Here is a 19,697-nt window from a genome sequence, read left to right on the forward strand (position 1 = left end):
TTTCTGATAGAAGCAAAGTAGCCTTGACGCACCTGCCCGATCCCTGCATCGACACTCAAACCTAAAAGCAAATCATTTTGAAATCTGGAGGTAGCGGTTCTCTAGGAGGTGTCAACATTCACTCCCTCTTAAAATGGGATCCGAATGCCCCCAAAGTCCTCCCCAATAAAAAAACCACTCCCAAAAATGCCAAACTGACCCAAAAGTAAAACAGCAGTGGTGTCAAGACCAGGTCACAGCTCCAGAAAAAGAAAAGCCCACAGAAAAAAAGTCCCCAGAAAAATAAAAGCCCCCCCCCCCCCATAAGAAACAGCTTCTACCCGCAAGAGAGGCACTTCGACCAGATCGCAACCATACATTCGCAAACTATGACCTGCAGCGACGGTGACCGCGTCTCCAGTACCCACACGTCTTTCACTTCTCCGTTGCTGGTGATGCTAGCCAAACCCAATTTGTCAGCAGTTCTTTCTTTTTTGATGAAACAATGGAAACCCACGTCTCCAAGAACGTCTCCTCCACTGGTTACACCCTCTTCCTCTTTATCTGCAGTGGCACCTGCTCGCTAAGTACCTTCTCCCCAAAATCAAAATCCAAGATAGATCAGACATATTACAGAGTTTACTGGATTTGTCCAGACAAGAAGTGTCCCAGCTTAGTCCTTTGCGAAACCCTCCACGACCTCTGATGCCTGTCATCAAGATGATACGACGTAAAGACAGTGGCGACGCTTTCCAGTATAAAAAGACCTGAGGCAAAGAAATGAAATCAGTGTGTTTGTGCTCCTGAACACCCTATAATGTCACCCCCCGAAGCCATTCATTTCCAACCCCAAAGGAAAGAAAAGGAAAAGAATTCCTCCTCGTTTAGTCAATCATTAGGGCGTGTTGTTCGTCCTGTCTAAAGACTCTCTACCCGTGCTAAAACAACTTAATCAAACGTCGTCGATACCGTCTGTAAATGTTGCCTGAATGTCTTGAAAGGCACACTACCTATGTCTCCAAATCAGAAAAAATACTTAGCCAAACATCGACACGTTCTTCGTCAAATGGTCATAAAGAAAATAACCATTCGCCAAATGAAAATAATGTTGATGCAACGCTGAGGAATTTTGCCCATGTTGTTAGGACCCTTTCTGAAAGAAGTATTGGAAACAATGCTGGGATGACTCATTGGAGAAAGATAGAAAAGGACATAGAAGATAAAAGGGACCTTTTTGGTCCAAAAATCTCAGACGTAACCGTTGAAATCTGATGGAAGGACGAAAACTGGCTTTATTGCTTTACAAACGATGGATGGAATTGGCAAGAAAAACGGACCCCGCATTTACCTCCCAATCCTCGTTTTACCGAGATGTCCCAGTTACAACACGAATTGCAGTCGTTGATGGATCGCAACGATTTGTACGAAACAGAAAACTCGCAAAAGTAAGGTCAACTATTGCAACGGCTACAACTCTTTCACCAGAAAGCTTTAGACGAAACAGCTCAGCCAACTCTGAAAGATTTTAAGACCCTGTTGAAAAGTCCATCACCACCACCGCCAGAGGTCAAATCAGACGCAGCCCCACGAATGCATGAGGAAGAAAAGGTACGAAAAGTCTTTTAAACACTGTCAGCAGCTCACATTCCTAGTAAGGTTGCAGCGTCCTTGTTGACCCTTCCCTCACTCCCCAACGAGAAGACCTGAAAGATTGTGTTACAAAGATGATGTCCACTCCTCCTTCGACTGAAGTCAAAAATAAAGGGAAACTAGAAGTGAAAAAAGAAAAGAAGACCAAAACCATCCCATTACCACCCCCACTACCACCACTACCTTCGACGTCTACTCCCGTGGCACATCGGACACGTAAAGCCGTTTCCAAACAGCATCAGCGAAAAGTGGGTGACTTATTAAAAGAAGAGAAGGTGTTATCCAGCATTTACTACGATCCATCCCATCCTGCGGGATACGGAGGAGTTCAGAAATTGTATCGGGCTGCCATAACCCGTCTGAAAAGTCTCCATTTACCTCAAATACAACGATGGTTACAAGAACAAGTCACATACTCTTTACACAAACCCAATCGGCGAATGTTTCCCAGAGGTCGCACCCAAGTGGAGGGCACCGCTCATCGATGGCAAGTCGATTTACCCGATGTCTCTCATTTTACCACCTACAATCGTGGTTACAAATATTTGTTTTGTGTCATCCACATCTTTTCCAAATTTGCCTGGGTCGTGCCATTGACTTCCAAATCGAGCAGTGAGTTAGTGTGAGCCCTCACACTGGTGGTGAAACAAAGCGGTTGTCACCCTCTTCGATGGCAAGCCGACACAGGTACTGAATTTCTGAACGAAGCTTTCCAAAAAGAATGAAAGAAACGTGATATTCATTTTTCATCACCGAGAATTCCGAAACCAAAGCCACTATCGTGGAACATTTTCAATGCACTTTGAAAGAACGCATGTGGAAATAATTTACATATAAGCACACTCCCAAGTACATCGACGTCTTACCGCATTTAGTTCAAGAGTACCAATCTCACCATCGAAGCATCTTACGAGGCCCCCAGTAAGCGACTCCCTACAACGAAGTGAACGTTTTTAAGCTCCTGTTTGGTACGTCTCCGACAGTTGCTGTCCCCATGAAAAGTGGAGTGTTAGCAGCAGGAGACTGGGTGCGCATTGGCAAAACCAAACGCACTTTCGACAAAGGTTACTTATTCAAATGGACCAACGAATTGTTTCGTGTCAATGGATCAGTGCGTGGTGGTCATCCTGCCGTCTATAAATTGGAAAACAAAAACGAGGAAGTGTTAAATGTTACTTACCCAAGTTATAACGCATAACCAAAAAAGAAGACCAAGTGTACGACATCGAAAGCATTCTCAAACAAAGAACCCCAAAAGTGGAAAAACTTTGTGTCAAAGAAGTCAACGTATGTTGGAAAGGATCTCCTCCCAGTTTTGATTCTTTCATCGGCGCTTCGCAAGTCATCGACATTAAAATGAAGTGGCCATCATTCCCTTCAACACAGCATCTGCTACCGCTACCTCCACAGTGACCACTCCTTCACCCAGTTCTTCTCTGCTAGATCTACAAAAGCAACCCTTGTATGTGTGGTGTGGAGAACGTGTGCCTAAAACGTAAATCGTCTTTTTTTGCCAAATCTTTGTGGTGTATTGTGTCATCCGGGCGGCCATTGCCAATATGAGTTTGCAACAAGGATGCAAACATTTGTGGACCATTTTACTGAGCAGTTGCATCGGTTACCTTCTCCCCAATTCTTCCCTGAAATACTCCTCGAACGGGAACAACTGGAGCCTTGTGATCACTGTCAGTCACTCTCCCTACAGTCACCACTCTAACAACAACCACAATAACCCTCTTTTAGATACTCCTCTGACTTCGAGTGTCCCCTCGGACAGCAGAACCCTGGAATTATGAATAACAATAACAAATTTTACTTAACATTTCCCACTGACAGTTCCATGGAGGTGTTTCCCAACAACACATTATGCTGTTACACAGTCAAATTATATCAGGCCATACAATTGGATCACGAAGCCCATTGGGAAGTGGCTTTGGTGGAAATCATTCACCGTACATAAATAAAAAAGATCGTCGAAAATCAAAACAGCTTTGAGGTCAAAATCTTTAATGACCAAATTCAACAATACTTGATAGTAAAAAACCTACATATTCCGCTAAGGTCACTGATGTTCCACGTCACACCTATATCTTGTTCATTCGTCCAGGCTATACCTTTAGCGGCCAAGATTTGGTGGACGCAAATGAGGTGAGATTCAAGGCAGCATTTGGAAAAGCCGTTGACAAATTCAAAAAATATGTCACGATCGAGTACCATAAAGTGGCTTGTCGCCTAATGATGAAATTTCAGGCTGACAAAGTGATAGGTATTATATTTTGTCCAGAATTGTTTGACATTTTAGGTGGGGACATGGCGATGAGAAAGAATGTAGAGGAAAAAGGCGAATTAGCAATCGTTTACGAAAACCCGACTTTTGCAAAGTGGTTTCGTTCCCCAGTAGAACTGAACCAATGACTCAACTTGATCTTTGTGTACTAAGATGTGGTGGAGTACAACGTGGTGGAACACACCTCCGTACCGTTACTGTGTGTCATTTCTTTCAAAGTCGATTCCGTCAAGACCGCTGAAGACAAAAAGTAGAAACACATATCACGTTCACCGCAAATTTGGACATCCTCACTATTTTCCCGTAGCAAGTCGTATTTTCACACTGTCAACATTGCTATAAAAGCAGATCTGGCACAAAATATTCCATTCACCAAATAGAAAGTCACGGTGAAACTCCATTTTCGAAAACGATTCTCTAGCGACTCGTAATTCATGTATCCAGTCTACCGAGGCGTCGCTCGACAGCGAGGACATGGTTTAGGAGATATGCTGAAATCGGCCTTTCGTTCGGTGACCTCAGTTTTGAATCCAATGATGACACTTGGATTGCACGCTTTGAAAGAAGCTGCATTGATACACGGCAAAGAGGTCCTCCAAAATATCATCATCTACAAACAAAACCCCAAAGAAGCTTTCCTGAGAGAAGGCATAAATGTCTTGCTTCAAACGGGCAAATATATTTTGGGCCGACGAGAAACTGCATTCCTGCTTCCCTGACGCCACAGCAAGAACAATGCAGAAAGAGACGACAACAACACCCGTTCAGATGGCTTAACACTTATAAAGCTAGAAAGACTAAGAAAAGAAGAACGGTCCGAAACTTAGACGTTTCTGATTATTAAACGCCACAGAGAGAACGAAAGAAACAAAATGATGCACCGAGAGTCTTGCGACTGTTTCAAGTATAATCTGGATCTGTTTGCCATGTCACCCACCATGATGGACGATGCAAGAACCCCTATGGGTCGAATTTCATCCCATAACTTATGTCAAGAATTCAGAATCATCCTCCATCGAGTTTGAAATCAAAGCAAAGCCCGAAGATTACATCGATCTGAATAACAGTTACTTGTACCTGAAAGTCAAAGTTGTCGTTCCGAAAAGAATTCCTATTGACAAAGAGGAAATAGCTCACGGCAACAATTTCATGCATTCCTTGTTCAGGTCAGTGGATTTGTACTTGAATAACAAACGTTTTATCAGCAGCATGGATATTTACCCTTACCGAGCGTACCTGGAATATCTCATGACGTACGGAAAAGAATCCAAGAATACCCATTTGGATGCTTGTGTGATATGGAAAGCTGACACAGCAGGCAAATTCGACAATTCTGATTTGATTACTGATAAAAAACAGAAGACAAAAATGTGGGATTCAACGACGGATGAAACAAGATCAAAGGGGGACGAAGTTTAAAACTGATGGATCGTTTGCTTTTGGACATATGGTTGCATGAGAAGTATTTGCTGAACGGCGTCGACGTCCACCTGAGACTGAATGGCAACAGTGCCGCTTTCCATTTGATGACTAAAATTGATGCCGCTTTCAAAACTAAAATCGAAGAAGTCCCACTCTACGTGCGGGGCTTGTAAGTGTTACCTAAAGTGGGAAACGACATCATTCACACTTTGAGCAGAATGACCGCCAAATATCCCATAAGACGCGTTTGAGTGAAAACTTTCACCATTCCCAGAGGGCAGAGATCCATGATCGAAGATCATCTGTTCCAAGGACAGTTACCCAAACCTTTAATCATCGGTATCGTCGAGAATGAAGCCTTTAATAGAACCAAACTAAAACATTCTTTCAATTTTAAAGCACTTTGTCGTGTCCTAAATCGAAGTCAATCGAGATGGCAAGACCCTGTGTACCAGACCCTTCAAACCTAACTTTAAGCAGAAAACTTACTTGAGATCGTACTTGTCCCTGTACGAAGCCACCGGACAGTTAGGGACCAACATTAGTAACGGCATTTCGTACAAGGATTATGCAGGATGCTATGCGTTGTGGGCTTTTGATTTCACTCCAGACCAAGGCAGCGACGAGGGACATTTCCACCCGTGTGGAACATCAGTTTACTACAGCTCTAACCGAGACTTCAACGTCTGAATGCTGAATTTGATAATACGATAGAAATCGACAGTTTGAGAGAAGTCATTATAAACTATAAGAAGCGATGGAAGACTGTAATCCCACTTTGAATAGAGGAGAATCTATGGAAATGGAATGGGAGGATACCGTGGAAGCAGAACCCCAAGACAAAGACATAGAGGACATTGTGATGAAATTCAGATGGTCAAAACAAGAACAACACTTTGAAATTCTGATGCTGCGTCAAGAAGAAAAATTGGACGAGTATCTGGACGAAGCCTGGCATCTCATCTCGGAAGAAGTCGTGTTGCATCAGTGGCATAAAGACTTGCGTGATCATTACTTCCCTCGATTGATTGCTCTAGAGATCCATCACATCGAATCTCTCTTGGCTCAGAATGCAGGGACGAAGCGAAGAAACGGTTACTTCTCAGAGATTTATAGGTTAAGTTATGATTGAATTCATGGTTTATCATTACCTGTAAAAAAAAACAAGATAAAGCAACAAAACACGTTAAAAAAATGGATACGTAAAACGTTATTACCTTTTAAACCACAGTTCCTGCACTGCTTCTTGGAATCATGTCATTTGTGCTAAAGATGAACTGCCTCGTCGCAAACCTCAATACCATCAAGCTTATATCATCAACACAGACGACAGTCATCTCCCAGGAACTCACTGGGTAGCCGTCTACTTTTCCCGTGAGTATTTTGATTCGTAAGGATTGCCATTTTTGGAAGGCGACATAATTGACTTTATGAGAAGAAATGCCCAGACGACACGATTCAATAATGTGAAATTGCAAGGCACCGATAACATGGTGTGTGGGCAATACTGAGTGTATTTTCTTCATCGACGCAGTCTGGGATATTCTTTAGAACATTTAGTGATTTATTTTGATCGTAACTCTTCTAGAAACGATGACAAAGTAGATCGATGTTTTTGTGACCATTATGGCTATATTTTGTGTTTAGCTAGGAAACGTAGTGTACATGATTGTCCCAATGACTTCCATCAGTGGAAGTCTAGCTAAACTTCACAGAGTTGTCAACCTTGCCAAAAATAATTTGTTGTTTGTTTGCTTGTTTTAAAAATGTGATATGGTTAATTGTTGGTTGTTAGTTATTTGAATCAAAACGTTGTGATTTGAGAAAATTGTCTGTCGTTTGTTTCCAATTTTTATCATGATACATGCTCTTTGACTTCTCTCTATCTCTCACCCTAAAATCAAACTATCATAGCTTTCCGACCCATAAAAAATTCTTGGGAAGGTTTCTATCGCGTTCGCGCTTGAACCATATAATTCAAGGAAGTCTCCAGTCTGATCATCCATTGTTGACTCAACCTCCTATGAAGACGTGTGCAAGACTAGCCAATTGGAACGAAAATTATTTGCATTTACATCGTGTCAGGCAAAGCCTGATACCCAGACATGAAGAGATAATGTCAGAATGTTGAAAGTGACCGAAGACCTGATGGAAGAGCTCTTCAGAGAGGAAATCAAGAAGGAGACAGAAGAATGGACGGAGAAGTACAGAATTCAGAAGCAGAGAGCAGAGAGAGCAGCATCATCAACAGCAGAAGCAGCAACAGCAGGAGCAGCAACAGCAGGAACCAGTCTGAGGTTTTGTTGACTGCCATGTAGACACAAAAGAGTTCTCTTTCTCTTTCCGAAGAAGCAGACCTTATCCTGTGGGAAAGCCTGTTGCTACCCCAATACTCTATAAAAGATATACTTGTTCAGTTGCCAATTGTATGTTAGTAAGGTAAAAAAATAGAAATGTGTCTATAATCACTTCATTTCTTTGTTTTATGTAAAACAAATTAGAAGTTTGTCTATAAGCACTTTGTTTCGGTAGACGGGAATGGAATGGAAATTGAATTATAGTGGCTTTCGCTCATATAGAGCATGTGCCACTGTTTAGTGTCACCACATGTGACTTTTTAATTACTCCTGGGGAAGGAATAGTGCCGCATCCCCCAGGCTTTAATGTATTCATGGAGTACTTTTTAATTTAAGCCATTAGGTTGCAGTACTATTAAGTCCTTAACAACCTAAGTGTAAGGCTTGTGTCATGAGTGGGAATAGTAACACGCACTCATGTTTCAAGTTGGATTAAAATGTCCCAGGTGTCAACCCAAGCAGTATGTGACGCCTACTACGATTGGTCAGCAGCGATGACGTCACATTAGGACATCTGGTCTTGTGAAGGGTGGAAAACGTTCCACATACCGCGACGTGTATGAAGTCCGAGCTAGGTAAAGGAGGAAAATGTACTCGGAAAGCCAGCCATGGACGTTTTTGTGCACTCCCCAAAACGCCAGCCCGTACTTGTTTCAAATCAAGTCCAGTTGTACTAATGGACAGAAATAATACCAATAATGTGTTAGCCACCTCTGCAATTAATCCAATCAATTAAGTAAAAAAAGTTTGAAAATTGATTCCGTACAAGTTTGAATTTAGTGCACATAGTGTACATAAGATATTCTAAATAAATACCAATCAGTTAAGTCAGAATGACTTATGAAAGTTGAATCACGCTTAGGTAAAAACGAGTATATAAATTTAACGGCGGTACCAAAACAAGTCAAATTAGAATTTAAATAAAGATATTATCAAAAACGGTTTTCAGCCAAATGAAAACCGTATACACTAAAGCAATGGTAGCAATTTTCTGTCCCTCAGTCTTCTCACTGACTGCTATTGTTGTGCAGGCTTCTATCGATATTTTGTTAGCTGTTACGGTGTAGAAGGGAAGTCACATTCGTCTCTGGCAATCACCCCTGGAATTACATCTTTCCCATTAGGAAATTGACCAGGTTAGTTTTCCCATTAAACTCCTGCGAGGCCACATCTTTCTTCGTTCAGCTAATAATGTTCATCATCGGCTAGCAGACATGGTTCAGGTGGTGCGTAGTCACTGGTTTCTCTCCATTTTGGTAGGCTGCCACGTGTAAACCGCTCCTTCCGTCTCTCCATGTCAGTTTCGGCGATTTTCCATATCAGCAGCGTTATTAGTGAAAGTCAGCAGTCGAGCAATATAGGGTAATTTACTCTTTTGATTTCGTGTGATATGGGCACATACTTTGTTCTGTGTTCCTACTCCACGTGTTTCTTGCCCTTTCCCGCCCGTTCACCGCTCCTGGTATGCCTGTCTTGCTTCTTGCCTGTCCACTGCCTGAATGATCTATGATGATGATGGAATGGAATGATCTTTTGTTTCGGTAGATTGTCAAAATGTAGTCAGTGTGATTTTGTTTGTGGTTAGTTTTTTGTAATAAAAAAGTGAGTTAGTGTTTCTTTTAGGTCCACGCGTTCCATGTTTTGTGATAATATGGTCTTGTACGTTTTGGTAACATGGGATGGTTTCCTTCACGTCCCCGCTTCGCAATTACAAAACGAAAGAATTCATAATATGGCTACCCTGCCTTCACTCGTTAACAAGAGTAGAATCAGCAAATTACTGGAGCTTCAGCTGCACCTGGAGTATGCCAGGCGCCTCCTGGATGAGCTGGCCATAGCCACTCAAGGAAAGTATCAGGCTTGAAGAAGAGGAGCATGAGTAGAAAAATAAGAAGATGAGAAGGAAAAGACAGAAATTATCATGCCTTACCTGATGTTAAGACAGAGCTCTGAAGTTAAACCGATGGTGAGGACACCTCCACAGAGACAAGCACGACAGCCACTACCAGCACAGACACCTGTGCTCCCACAAATAGGGAGTTGGGACCTCGAATTGGAGAGGCAAGATCGGGAGCCTCAGTGTCCGCAGGTGGGTAAGGAGGCGGCATCCACGGATGCAGAATAGGACAAGGAGGGAAATCGTCAGGGTCCTGCAAACTGAACCTTGGAATGATGAGGCCACTCAAGCTGCCCCCGCACTCTCAGCAGCTACAGTCATTTGGGACAATGACTGGAGCCGCCGTTGTGTCTGTGGTGCCAGGCCTGGGAGAAGTAATCATTAGCCAGGTGCATCTGAATTTCAGAAAAACAGCCCTTCTCAGGGCTGATCAAATTTCTAGAAAAGGGATTATTCAAGTTGCCAATTTGCGTGAGTGTGGAGTAGTGTGATCATAAAAACTCACTCCTTTCCATATGTGTGAATGTGTGTATGTGTATGCATTCGCGTACATTTATGTGGATAGTAGAGTGTATATTTTTTCCCCTTCCTTCTGTGTGGATAGCAGAGTGTGTTTTTGTATGAGTTCGCGTACGTTTGTGTGGATAGCATATTTTAGGTTTTTTCCTCTTCCCGTGTGTTGTTTTTATATTTGGGGTTTGTTTTCCCTCCCTTCTGTCTGGATTTAGAGTGTGTGTTTGTATGAGTTCGTGTACGTTTGTGTGGATATCTATGTTTTGGGGGCTTATTTTCCTCTTCCCGTGTGTGGATAGTATATTTTGGGGTCTGTGGATAGCATGTATTTTTTTTTTCGTCTTCCCTCTCTGTGGATAGTATATTTTGGGGTTTGTATGTGTTCACGTACGTTTGAGTGAATAGTAGATAATATGTGAAGTGAGTGAAAAGGATGTTTTCCTTCACGTCCATGATTGACAAATATAATGTCAAGCGCTTGTCATTCGCGTCATTCAGCGTTGAATAAACCAAGATGACAAGTAACCACCTTAAGAAAATAAAGAAGCTGCCAGACGTTGTGGATAATTCGGGCATGATTGAAGAAATGCTGGTCAAACTGGATGACGATTTTTACTCTTATAGTTCCCATCGAGTCAAGATGGAAATAAATAATTTGAGAAAGTCAAAGGACATGTTAAGGGAGACGATGAAAAAAGAAAAGGAGAAGGAGGATGAAGAGGACGGAAAACAAATGAGGGAATTGAATGAAAAGATAGAAAAGGAAGAGGAAAATGAGAAGAGGAAGAAAGATGGAGAGTAGAAGGAGAAAGAAGAGAAAGAGAAGAAGAAAAAGAAGACAACAGCAATAACGAAACTCAGAAGATGGTGGAGGAAATGAAGAAATTAGAAGAACAAAAAGAAAAAACCAAAGGCCCTTTCAGGGCCACTTATATCCTCGAAAAATTTACTTTCTTGCCTAAAACAAATTTGTTAGTGTTATACATGTGTTTACCTATATATATATATATATATATATATATATATATATATATATATATATATATATATATACACACCTCATTTACCAACTTTTGACTTAAGCAAGCATTTCCTCTCTAAATCGGATATCTCGACGATACCGAATGCATTTTGAGAAGCATACAAACAAAGAATGGTTTCGTTCCGAAACATGTTAGTGCCTAGATAAATCGATTAATTTCATTTTGCTATTTTCTTTTGTTTTAGAGGCAAACAGGTCTATGTATACAACGCCAAAAATAAAGATCTAATAATCAAACATTTGAGCGAAGAATTAGAGAAAAAGGTTGAGGAGATTGGATATTTGAGGACACGGTCAGTCATTTATCTTGTTTTGGAATATAGTTTTGAGTTTTAGTCTTTAGTGACTCAGTCTGCAGACATTATGGAAATTTTTAATCTTCTAAGTTGATCAGTCATTAAAAGAGCAAAATGTATAGCTATTTACATCAATTTAGGCGTGTCTGTATCTAGCTAGATCATTATCTCTTTTCATGTCCACATATTTTCAAGGCTTGGTGTTCGTCCCTTGCTTTAATTTGATGAACAAGTCGAGCGTAATGCTGGTTATCAGTATACTAACTTCGGAGTGAATCATTTCCAATTAAAAAAACATAGCGCACCAGTTCAATTAATTTTGCCGATGATGAACATAATATATCTGTGTGTGTGTGTGTGTGTGTGTGTGTGTGATTAAGCGACTTATTAACAACACTTAGCAATGATTTCAATTAACAAAATAAATCAATCATATGAGCGTAATGCTGGTTATCAGTATACTAACTTCGGAGTGAATCATTTCCAATTAAAAAAACATAGCGCACCAGTTCAATTAATTTTGCCGATGATGAACATAATATATCTCTGTGTGTGTGTGTGTGTGTGTGTGTGTGTGTGTGTGTGTGTGTGTGTGATTAAGCGACTTATTAACAACACTTAGCAATGATTTCAATTGACAAAATAAATCAATCATATGATTTTTTAGTATGGTAATTTGTTCCTTTTGCCATTTTCAACGAAACGTTTTGCTATTATCGTCCTTTCTCCTGTGTAGATTAAGCCAATTTTCTAGCGAGAGGCTTAGACATGGAAATCCAAATATTACAGATCTCAGTGACACACATAGACCGACGAAACTGGCAGAACTCTACTCTGAGCTCTATTCTAATGAATGGACTAATGCTTTTGAAGAAATGTCGATCAATGGAACTGAAGAAAAACAGACCATTACGCGTCTCCTTCGAATAATAAAGGTAACTGAAAAAAATGAATTGTTTATATTGACAATATACGTATTTAACAATATCTAATTTTGATAAAACTTTATATAGAAATATGGATCAGTTTCGTCCCTCTCATATACAGCAAATGTCGATAAAATAATAAAAAAATATTGATCTAAACAAATACAGGTATGTTAAAATTTTGCTTGTTTATCGGCAACACATGCTAGGTGAACAATGTCATACTCTATACACTATCTTCTCACCTTGCCTAGATATCGAAGCAATTTAAAGTTTCATCAGATCACTCAAAATGTTTCAGCATTCTTACAAGTATTGCATGAAGATATCGATCGAACAGCTACAAGCGATGAAAAAGTCATTTGAGAAGGATATCATCGTTCCAGTGGCCGATAAAGTAAGTACTCTGAAGTCATCACAATACTTAATCATATACCTTGTAGCTACTGTTCTTGTTCAGCATTTAGTGCTCTTAGATAAATGTTATCATTCAAGCGCAGTATTATATGGCTCAGGATCCACATGATTTTTATGAGTCAGCATTGGACATTTATTTTGATCACGTAGGATTGAACGAATCCATAAACGATGACTGGTAAATACTGAAACAATCCTGACTACCTGTCAACTTATATTCTTATAAAGTGCATTTGCACGTGTCATTAATGTTCCAGATAATTTATAATCTCCTTTTATTGTTAACACTCCTTTCATGTTGGAAAGTTGTACCTCTGTTTCCAGTGCAAGTAATAGTAACTGTAGTAACAGTTTTTGATATATGACCCTTGTACAAAAGAAAAGTAATTTGATAAATATGTAAATCATATAAAAATGATTTGTTTAAATAGTCATCATCTGAGTAAAGATTTTTGAAGCCCAGTCAGTACATGATAGGATTGTTAACTGTTATCACTCACCTTCTATTTTGAGAGAGAAATAGGCAATGGTTTTCATTTTTCTCCAGGATTAAAGTAATACTCACGTAAGTTCATAATTTTTCTTCACAAGTGTGATGAAACTGTTTATTGTCAATGTCGAATTTTTGTATAATTTATTGTGAAATAATTGCTATTTTTGTCGTTTGAAATCGGGCTCCATTTTTACTACTGTGTGTATTGGGCGCTCGGCTTTCCACTAGGAGGCGCTCGGGTTAATCATTCCGAATTCTTCCATAGTTAGTAATATTCATGAAAACTTTGTCATGAATTTCCCCGAGTGTGTTTCCAAAGCCTATAAATAGGGGTGAGATTCGCCGTTTTGGCAGTTGTGGTTCTACTGGACTCCAAGTAAAGGTCTCAAGATCAAGCAAAACAGAACAAAAGTCTTTAGTCATCTAAGCAGATACTTTCAAGCATTAATAGCAAGGTAGACTAGTTACAACTGACACATTAAATTTAGTACTCATAATGACTACAATAATGTTCTCTGAAATTGTTTCAACGTTTATTTATTCGTTATAACAGATAAAAGTTCCTGTAGAGTGATTTAGCTGCCGACACTGTCATTGTGTCGTCATCAATACAACCGTCTGCTATCCATTGGAAATTTAGTATTCCGATTGGCTTTAACGGACTGGGGGCCCCGAGTGGCCGAGTGCTCTAAAGCGCTCACCGTTCCGGATCACTGCCATCTCACCTCTATCTGCGTGAGTTCGAGTCCAAGGCTCGGCTAGTGTGGGTACGTGGGAAAGCCTGCCAGTAGCTTCTCGTGGGTCGGTGGTTCTTCCCTGGGTTTTCCAGGGTTCTTCCTCCACCAGTTATACTGGCCGCCATATATAGCCTATCTTGTGCTGAAAAAATGGCGTTAAACCCTAGAACAACAACAACAACAATTAACGAACTGCCTACTCAGTTTCATGTATCATTTTGAAATCACAAATTTCCATCCATTTTGTAGTTGTTGTGTCATTTAGATGTCGAAATAATATATCCGACACAACGACACACTTTGTTGCTACAAAACGACACACATTGTCGCGTTGAACCGAAGAAACACTATTGACATACGGTTCCAGACTGTGTCTCAGCCAACAAACGCGACACACTATTGACATCCGGTTCCAGACTGTGCCTCTGACATATTTACCATTGGACACAAACCCGGGTCTGGTTCCGAAAATTGATTGGATGCACAAAATCATTACCACTTTGGTACGTCATATGAACACATTTTGAGACCTATTAGCTTATTTTACTGTGGAAAATTAGTTTGGGAACTGGGATTATCTGAGTTAGAGATTATGTGAGTTAGGACAAATGGAACATTTATTCTGATTTTCACATGCAATATACCACTGAAAATATTGTTATCATTTCAACATGATTATCAAACCTCTGTTATGTATATTTCCAAATATTATATTTCACCATTTTGAGCACTAAATTTTGTGAGAAAACAGATATAAGCCTGGAAGTTATAAAATAAACTGTGTTGACTATTTATATTTGTTTTATTTCGTGCTTGTATCATCTTATTAAGTACTTTTGTGGTGAACACACCATTTCTTGACACTACAATACACTGGAGAGATCTAGTAACTGAAAAAGGCATGAGCTATCCATCTATTCCATTTTATTTGACCCTGACCCTCGACATGTTACAATGCAATAATTATTTCTTCCACTTTTTCAGGCAGAATTGAAGACAGTAATGCCAGAACCAAATAAAGAGCTGGAGGAAGTATTTTCCATAATAACAGAATCAAGAAAGAGAGTTGGTGCCCTTTCTCTTCCACAGATTAAACAGGTCATGCACTATATTGTATTATGTCAGTAACCATGATGACGATTTAAACTATGTCCAAATGCGCTTTTCTCTTGATTTAGAATATTCAACTTTCTATAAATCTAACAAATTGTTATAACGTAAGCAAATGTCGATAATTATATGAGAAATTTTGGATACTGATGGTTTGGTATAGAAATTAATTAGTAAATAACTCCATATATCTACTACTTAGGCAATAGTATAAATTGTCCTTTCTAAATGTTTGAATATCACCTACCAAAACAATGTACGTGTACCATTAATTTTCGTCTTGGGACTTTGAGAAATGCAACATACATCGGTAAATCAAACAAGTTTCAGATAAATAGATCTTCTTAACGCAATTCAAGTCAGTTCATGTGGATATATATATATATATATATATATATATATATATATATATATATATATATATATATATATATATATATATATATATATATATATGTGTGTGTGTGTGTGTGTGTGTGAATGGAAATTGAGGAGTAAACAGGGTTAGGGTAAGAGAGTATAATATTTGTAATAAATAAATACTCGTATACTTGATAACACTATCTGCGTTGAATTAACAACAATAAGAATTATGTTGATTATATTTGGAATGACTTTAGAACTTTAAAGGCTGCTTTGGAACTAAAACATATTAAACTTCGACGGAGTGTGAACTGCCGTGATAAATACTGTAAACTGAATAATTAAATCTTTCCTTTCTTTTTCATGTTTCAGGCATTTGTTCAAATGGTAACAATGGAGCTTGGGATACCAATCGAAGAGGAAAGTTCTTTGAAAATCTACGTGAATAGATGTGTGGAACTGTGTTGGTTCATGTGTATGCAGGATCCCCCTATGTACATGGAATGGTGTTTGAACGGGGACCACAATACTGGGGACTTTATGAGCTATACACGATCTGGTAGCACTGTGGACTTTTGTGTGTGGCCATGTGTACGCCAGTATAAAAAAGGACCCCTCATGGCGAAGGGAGTTGCGCAAATGCAATAAAACTCTGTTAACATTTGTTTATATGTAATCGGCCTTTGCATATTGATCTTCGTCATTCTATTCAAGGACCAAAGCAGGTTAATGACGTCTGTATGAGGAAATAAATTTTGTGTTTATCTCGCACTTAGCTAAATTTCGTTTGAGTGATCTTGAATGTGAAACTTGATTAAGATGTTTACTCATTTTACGAGAATTTCGTGATAATATTCTTATATTCTACCAATGGAAAAAATGTCAAGTGTTTTTGTCTTGTCAATTAATTGGCTAATAATTGGATCAAAGAAGGATGGAGTAATGTGCATGCTCGCCACTGCTGCAAGAATAGTCGATTCGTGAATTCGAAGATGCAAATGGTAGTTCTTGCAAACCAAATTTAAGAACGTTCAAGGACTTAAGTTTGCTTCAAACACGTGTCGCTACTATGGTCCATAAAATCGAGGGAAATATCAGATGACCCTGTAGTGGCCAGTGAGAGGGATTTTTTAGTATTCATTCCACGCGTTTGTCACTAACGGTAGTAATGCTTCAAACATGTGTCGCTATTAAGCCGTTTGCGTCTCTCTGAAGTTATTTCCCCTTTCTTCCTTGATTTCAAAGACAAACCGGCTGTGATGTATTGCTGAATCAGACTTCCATTGTTTTCAGATAAGGTCAAATAGTTTAAAAAATGACAATAGTAAAAACATGTAATTTACTGTGACAGATTAGGTCAACCCAATTCTACCTTTGTCCTAAGTCGAATATATTTATATGATCAGGCGATGAAAGTGTGATGAATTTACCAAAAGGTGGTAGGGGTGAGTATGTTGTACCGAAGAGTGAGTTTAATCTTCTAAACTTGGATTCCGGGGCAAGTTTGAGATATAATGAAAAGAAAAGCTTCTTTTCCTACCTTAATACCGGATATATTTTGTCTTGTTTATTGGTAGCACACGATGCAGTATATCCGCCATTAATGTAGGATACGTAAATAACATCTATTTATTATACACGTTTCGAATTCGTATTCATCCACGATTAATTAGGGTTGAGATGTTTTCTGTGCTAGTACTTGCAAAATTCTGCTTGCGCGTAATTAGAGAGATAAGTGCTTAATTACAGTGTAAGTAATTTGCTTTGTACGCACTGTCTACTGAGACATGTCTTATATCTGTTTGCTGTAGTGAAACAAATGATCGTCACTAGCTATGCATTCCTGGCGGAATAGCTAGGTACTATATCTTATTATATATTTCATAGTGATATATTCAAATATGTTGAAAGGAGATAGATGATATTGGCATGGTGATAATATTACTTTTATCGCCACAGTTTCGACAACACTTTTGGAATTAATTTCTTTTCACATTAGGGAAATATCTGCCCTATTGCATTTTATTCAAAACTGTATTTACATATACATATCTATTTCATTATTGTTCTTCTTTTTCCTCTTCTCACATCAAGATTAGAAGACCCTAAAATGTATAAAGACGGTAGACCTTTTAGTATATATTTATGTAGTCGATAAGGAAGCGCCATCAAAACATGCCTAAAATGAACTCCAGACCACCACCCCACCAAAAAAGCTTCAATGATTAACTTGCTTTAATTAGTTCCAGATGAATTATGCATATTATTAGTGACTGAATTTATACGAACTGTTGGTATTGGATATTCAGTGTCACCCAAACAGTGTCGTACATTTTGTTCTCACAACAAAGTGACACATTTTGAGGAAACCCCTTTAATACAATTGTTTAATTAGAGATTTTAACTGTCAACACAATGAGGCTGATATCTGAAAACTATCAAGAAATCAGGCGTCAATTAGTATTGATTGTAAACAGAAATTAAGTGACAGTCCCGAAATTGGGGTACAGCGTCTGTTAACAAACTCAATTACAAGCGTGTCATCGCCAACGTTCACGTTTGAACACAAAGATAAATAGAATAAAGAACCAAAGTCCCTTCAAGTAAACTGTCACCGAAATCTTATAATACAGCCGTTAATCTGTCTGGCACAGAATGCAAAACAATATCCATGCAAATCTATGTTTCTGCATTAAAAATACCTAATACAAAGAAAATCTATAATTTTTGAGCAGATATAAGGAACTATTGACCTGTGGAAACACTTTTGACAATACCGTCTCTCCTACTTCACTCTTGGGGTATTTATATCAACTGCAAAAATAGAAATATTCTCTATACATTCATATATTTTTTCTTGCTGAGTTTACTTTTTTCATAACGATTATGTTGCAAATTCTAAAACTGTATTACGGGGGACATAGTTTTAAGTGCTGTATTAATTTTTGAAGAGAAAATATTTATTTTCGTCACGCTAACTGCATTCCAGATGAACACATTTAAGACCAATGCCTTTTGCACTTCATGTAATATCGCTGCGATTATGTTTGTTGATTCATTTGTTGCTTTATTCACTTGAAAGTAATTGTATCATATATGTTTTTGTATCATTTATTGTATCATATCTTTCTCTGTATCATTCATTGTATGATATATATCTTTGTATCTTGCTTTGTATGATATTTTTCGTGTTATCATTCGTTGTATCATATCTTTCTTTGTATCGTGCTTTGAATTATATCTTTGTGTCTGATTTGTATCATATCTTTCTTTGTATCTTGCTTTGTATCATATCTTTTGTTGTATCATTCGTTGTTTCATATCTTGCTTTGTATCATGCTTTGCAATATATCTTTCTTTGTGTCATTTATTGTATCACATCTTTCTTTGCAATACTCTTGTAGCATGTCTTTCTTTTCGTTTCATTCTTTGTATCATGTGCATATTTAACTAGCAAATTCAGTAACATTCCTTGATCTATTTTGCCTCGCCATTTGCCATAGCACTAAAAACGCAGATGCTGGGGTATGCATGCCAATTGTATGTAAGAATCCACAATATTTTTGGTCTTAAGCTATCCGTAATCACTCTGGTCCGATTATGTGTGTGCAAACTGTGTAGCAATAAAGTGACAATTATAATGAATAAATACCAGCATTATGTCTCCCATGCCATTATTCCATCATCATCTTTGAGGATTTGGTTGCTTTTTTGGGGGTGGGGGTGTTTTGGATTTTTAACGTAGCTTTAACAATTTTTCAGTCATAAAGCTAAGATGTCTGCAGTGTGGCAGTTCATATTGATGTCTAGCACTGGACATCATACAGACAATCATGAACAAATTACACATTCTTAGTTCAATATTGGTCTGTATTCAGATAGCCAATCTGTACCATCGTCGCTCAGTAAGCGTCTCTGCTATCTGGCAATTTACTATACAAATTTGGATATTGTCCCTTCGACGAACAACTCCTTGGTCACGCCTTTATTTTAATAGACACAATATAAATCCAACACGTCGTCCCATTATTTTGTTTATTTTCATGATTCACTTGATTGTAATTTAATTTACCACAATTCTTCGAAGAAGAAATTTGCAAATATGTGTGTTTGCAAAGTGTCAAATTTTCCTGGTTGTTAAGCTCTTCAAGTAAATCTTGCATGTAGTCTGCATTATCATAATACCTAAATAGATGTGATCGGTTTTG

At 38.7% G+C, this 19,697-nt stretch overlaps 1 protein-coding gene across 2 annotated transcripts in view; it reads left to right on the forward strand.

The window, feature by feature from the left end:
* The window catches only part of LOC149797995 (uncharacterized), a 38,540-nt gene extending 21,209 nt beyond the window's left edge, over positions 1 to 17,331 (forward strand). For both annotated transcript variants that reach the window (XM_089960524.1, XM_089960525.1), the window contains 5 exons: positions 11,333 to 11,440; positions 12,180 to 12,378; positions 12,671 to 12,766; positions 15,001 to 15,114; positions 15,862 to 17,331. In XM_089960524.1, coding sequence (XP_089816650.1) covers positions 11,333 to 11,440; positions 12,180 to 12,378; positions 12,671 to 12,766; positions 15,001 to 15,114; positions 15,862 to 16,137 — 793 coding nt within the window. In that variant the 3' untranslated portion in view covers positions 16,138 to 17,331. The remainder of the gene's footprint in view (positions 1 to 11,332; positions 11,441 to 12,179; positions 12,379 to 12,670; positions 12,767 to 15,000; positions 15,115 to 15,861) is intronic.
* Positions 17,332 to 19,697: the final 2,366 nt, after the last annotated feature.

The sequence above is a fragment of the Sinohyriopsis cumingii genome, chromosome 6 (genome assembly GCF_028554795.1).
Source record: "Sinohyriopsis cumingii isolate HCF-2022 chromosome 6, ASM2855479v2, whole genome shotgun sequence".
Classification (NCBI taxonomy): Eukaryota; Metazoa; Mollusca; class Bivalvia; order Unionida; family Unionidae; genus Sinohyriopsis; species Sinohyriopsis cumingii.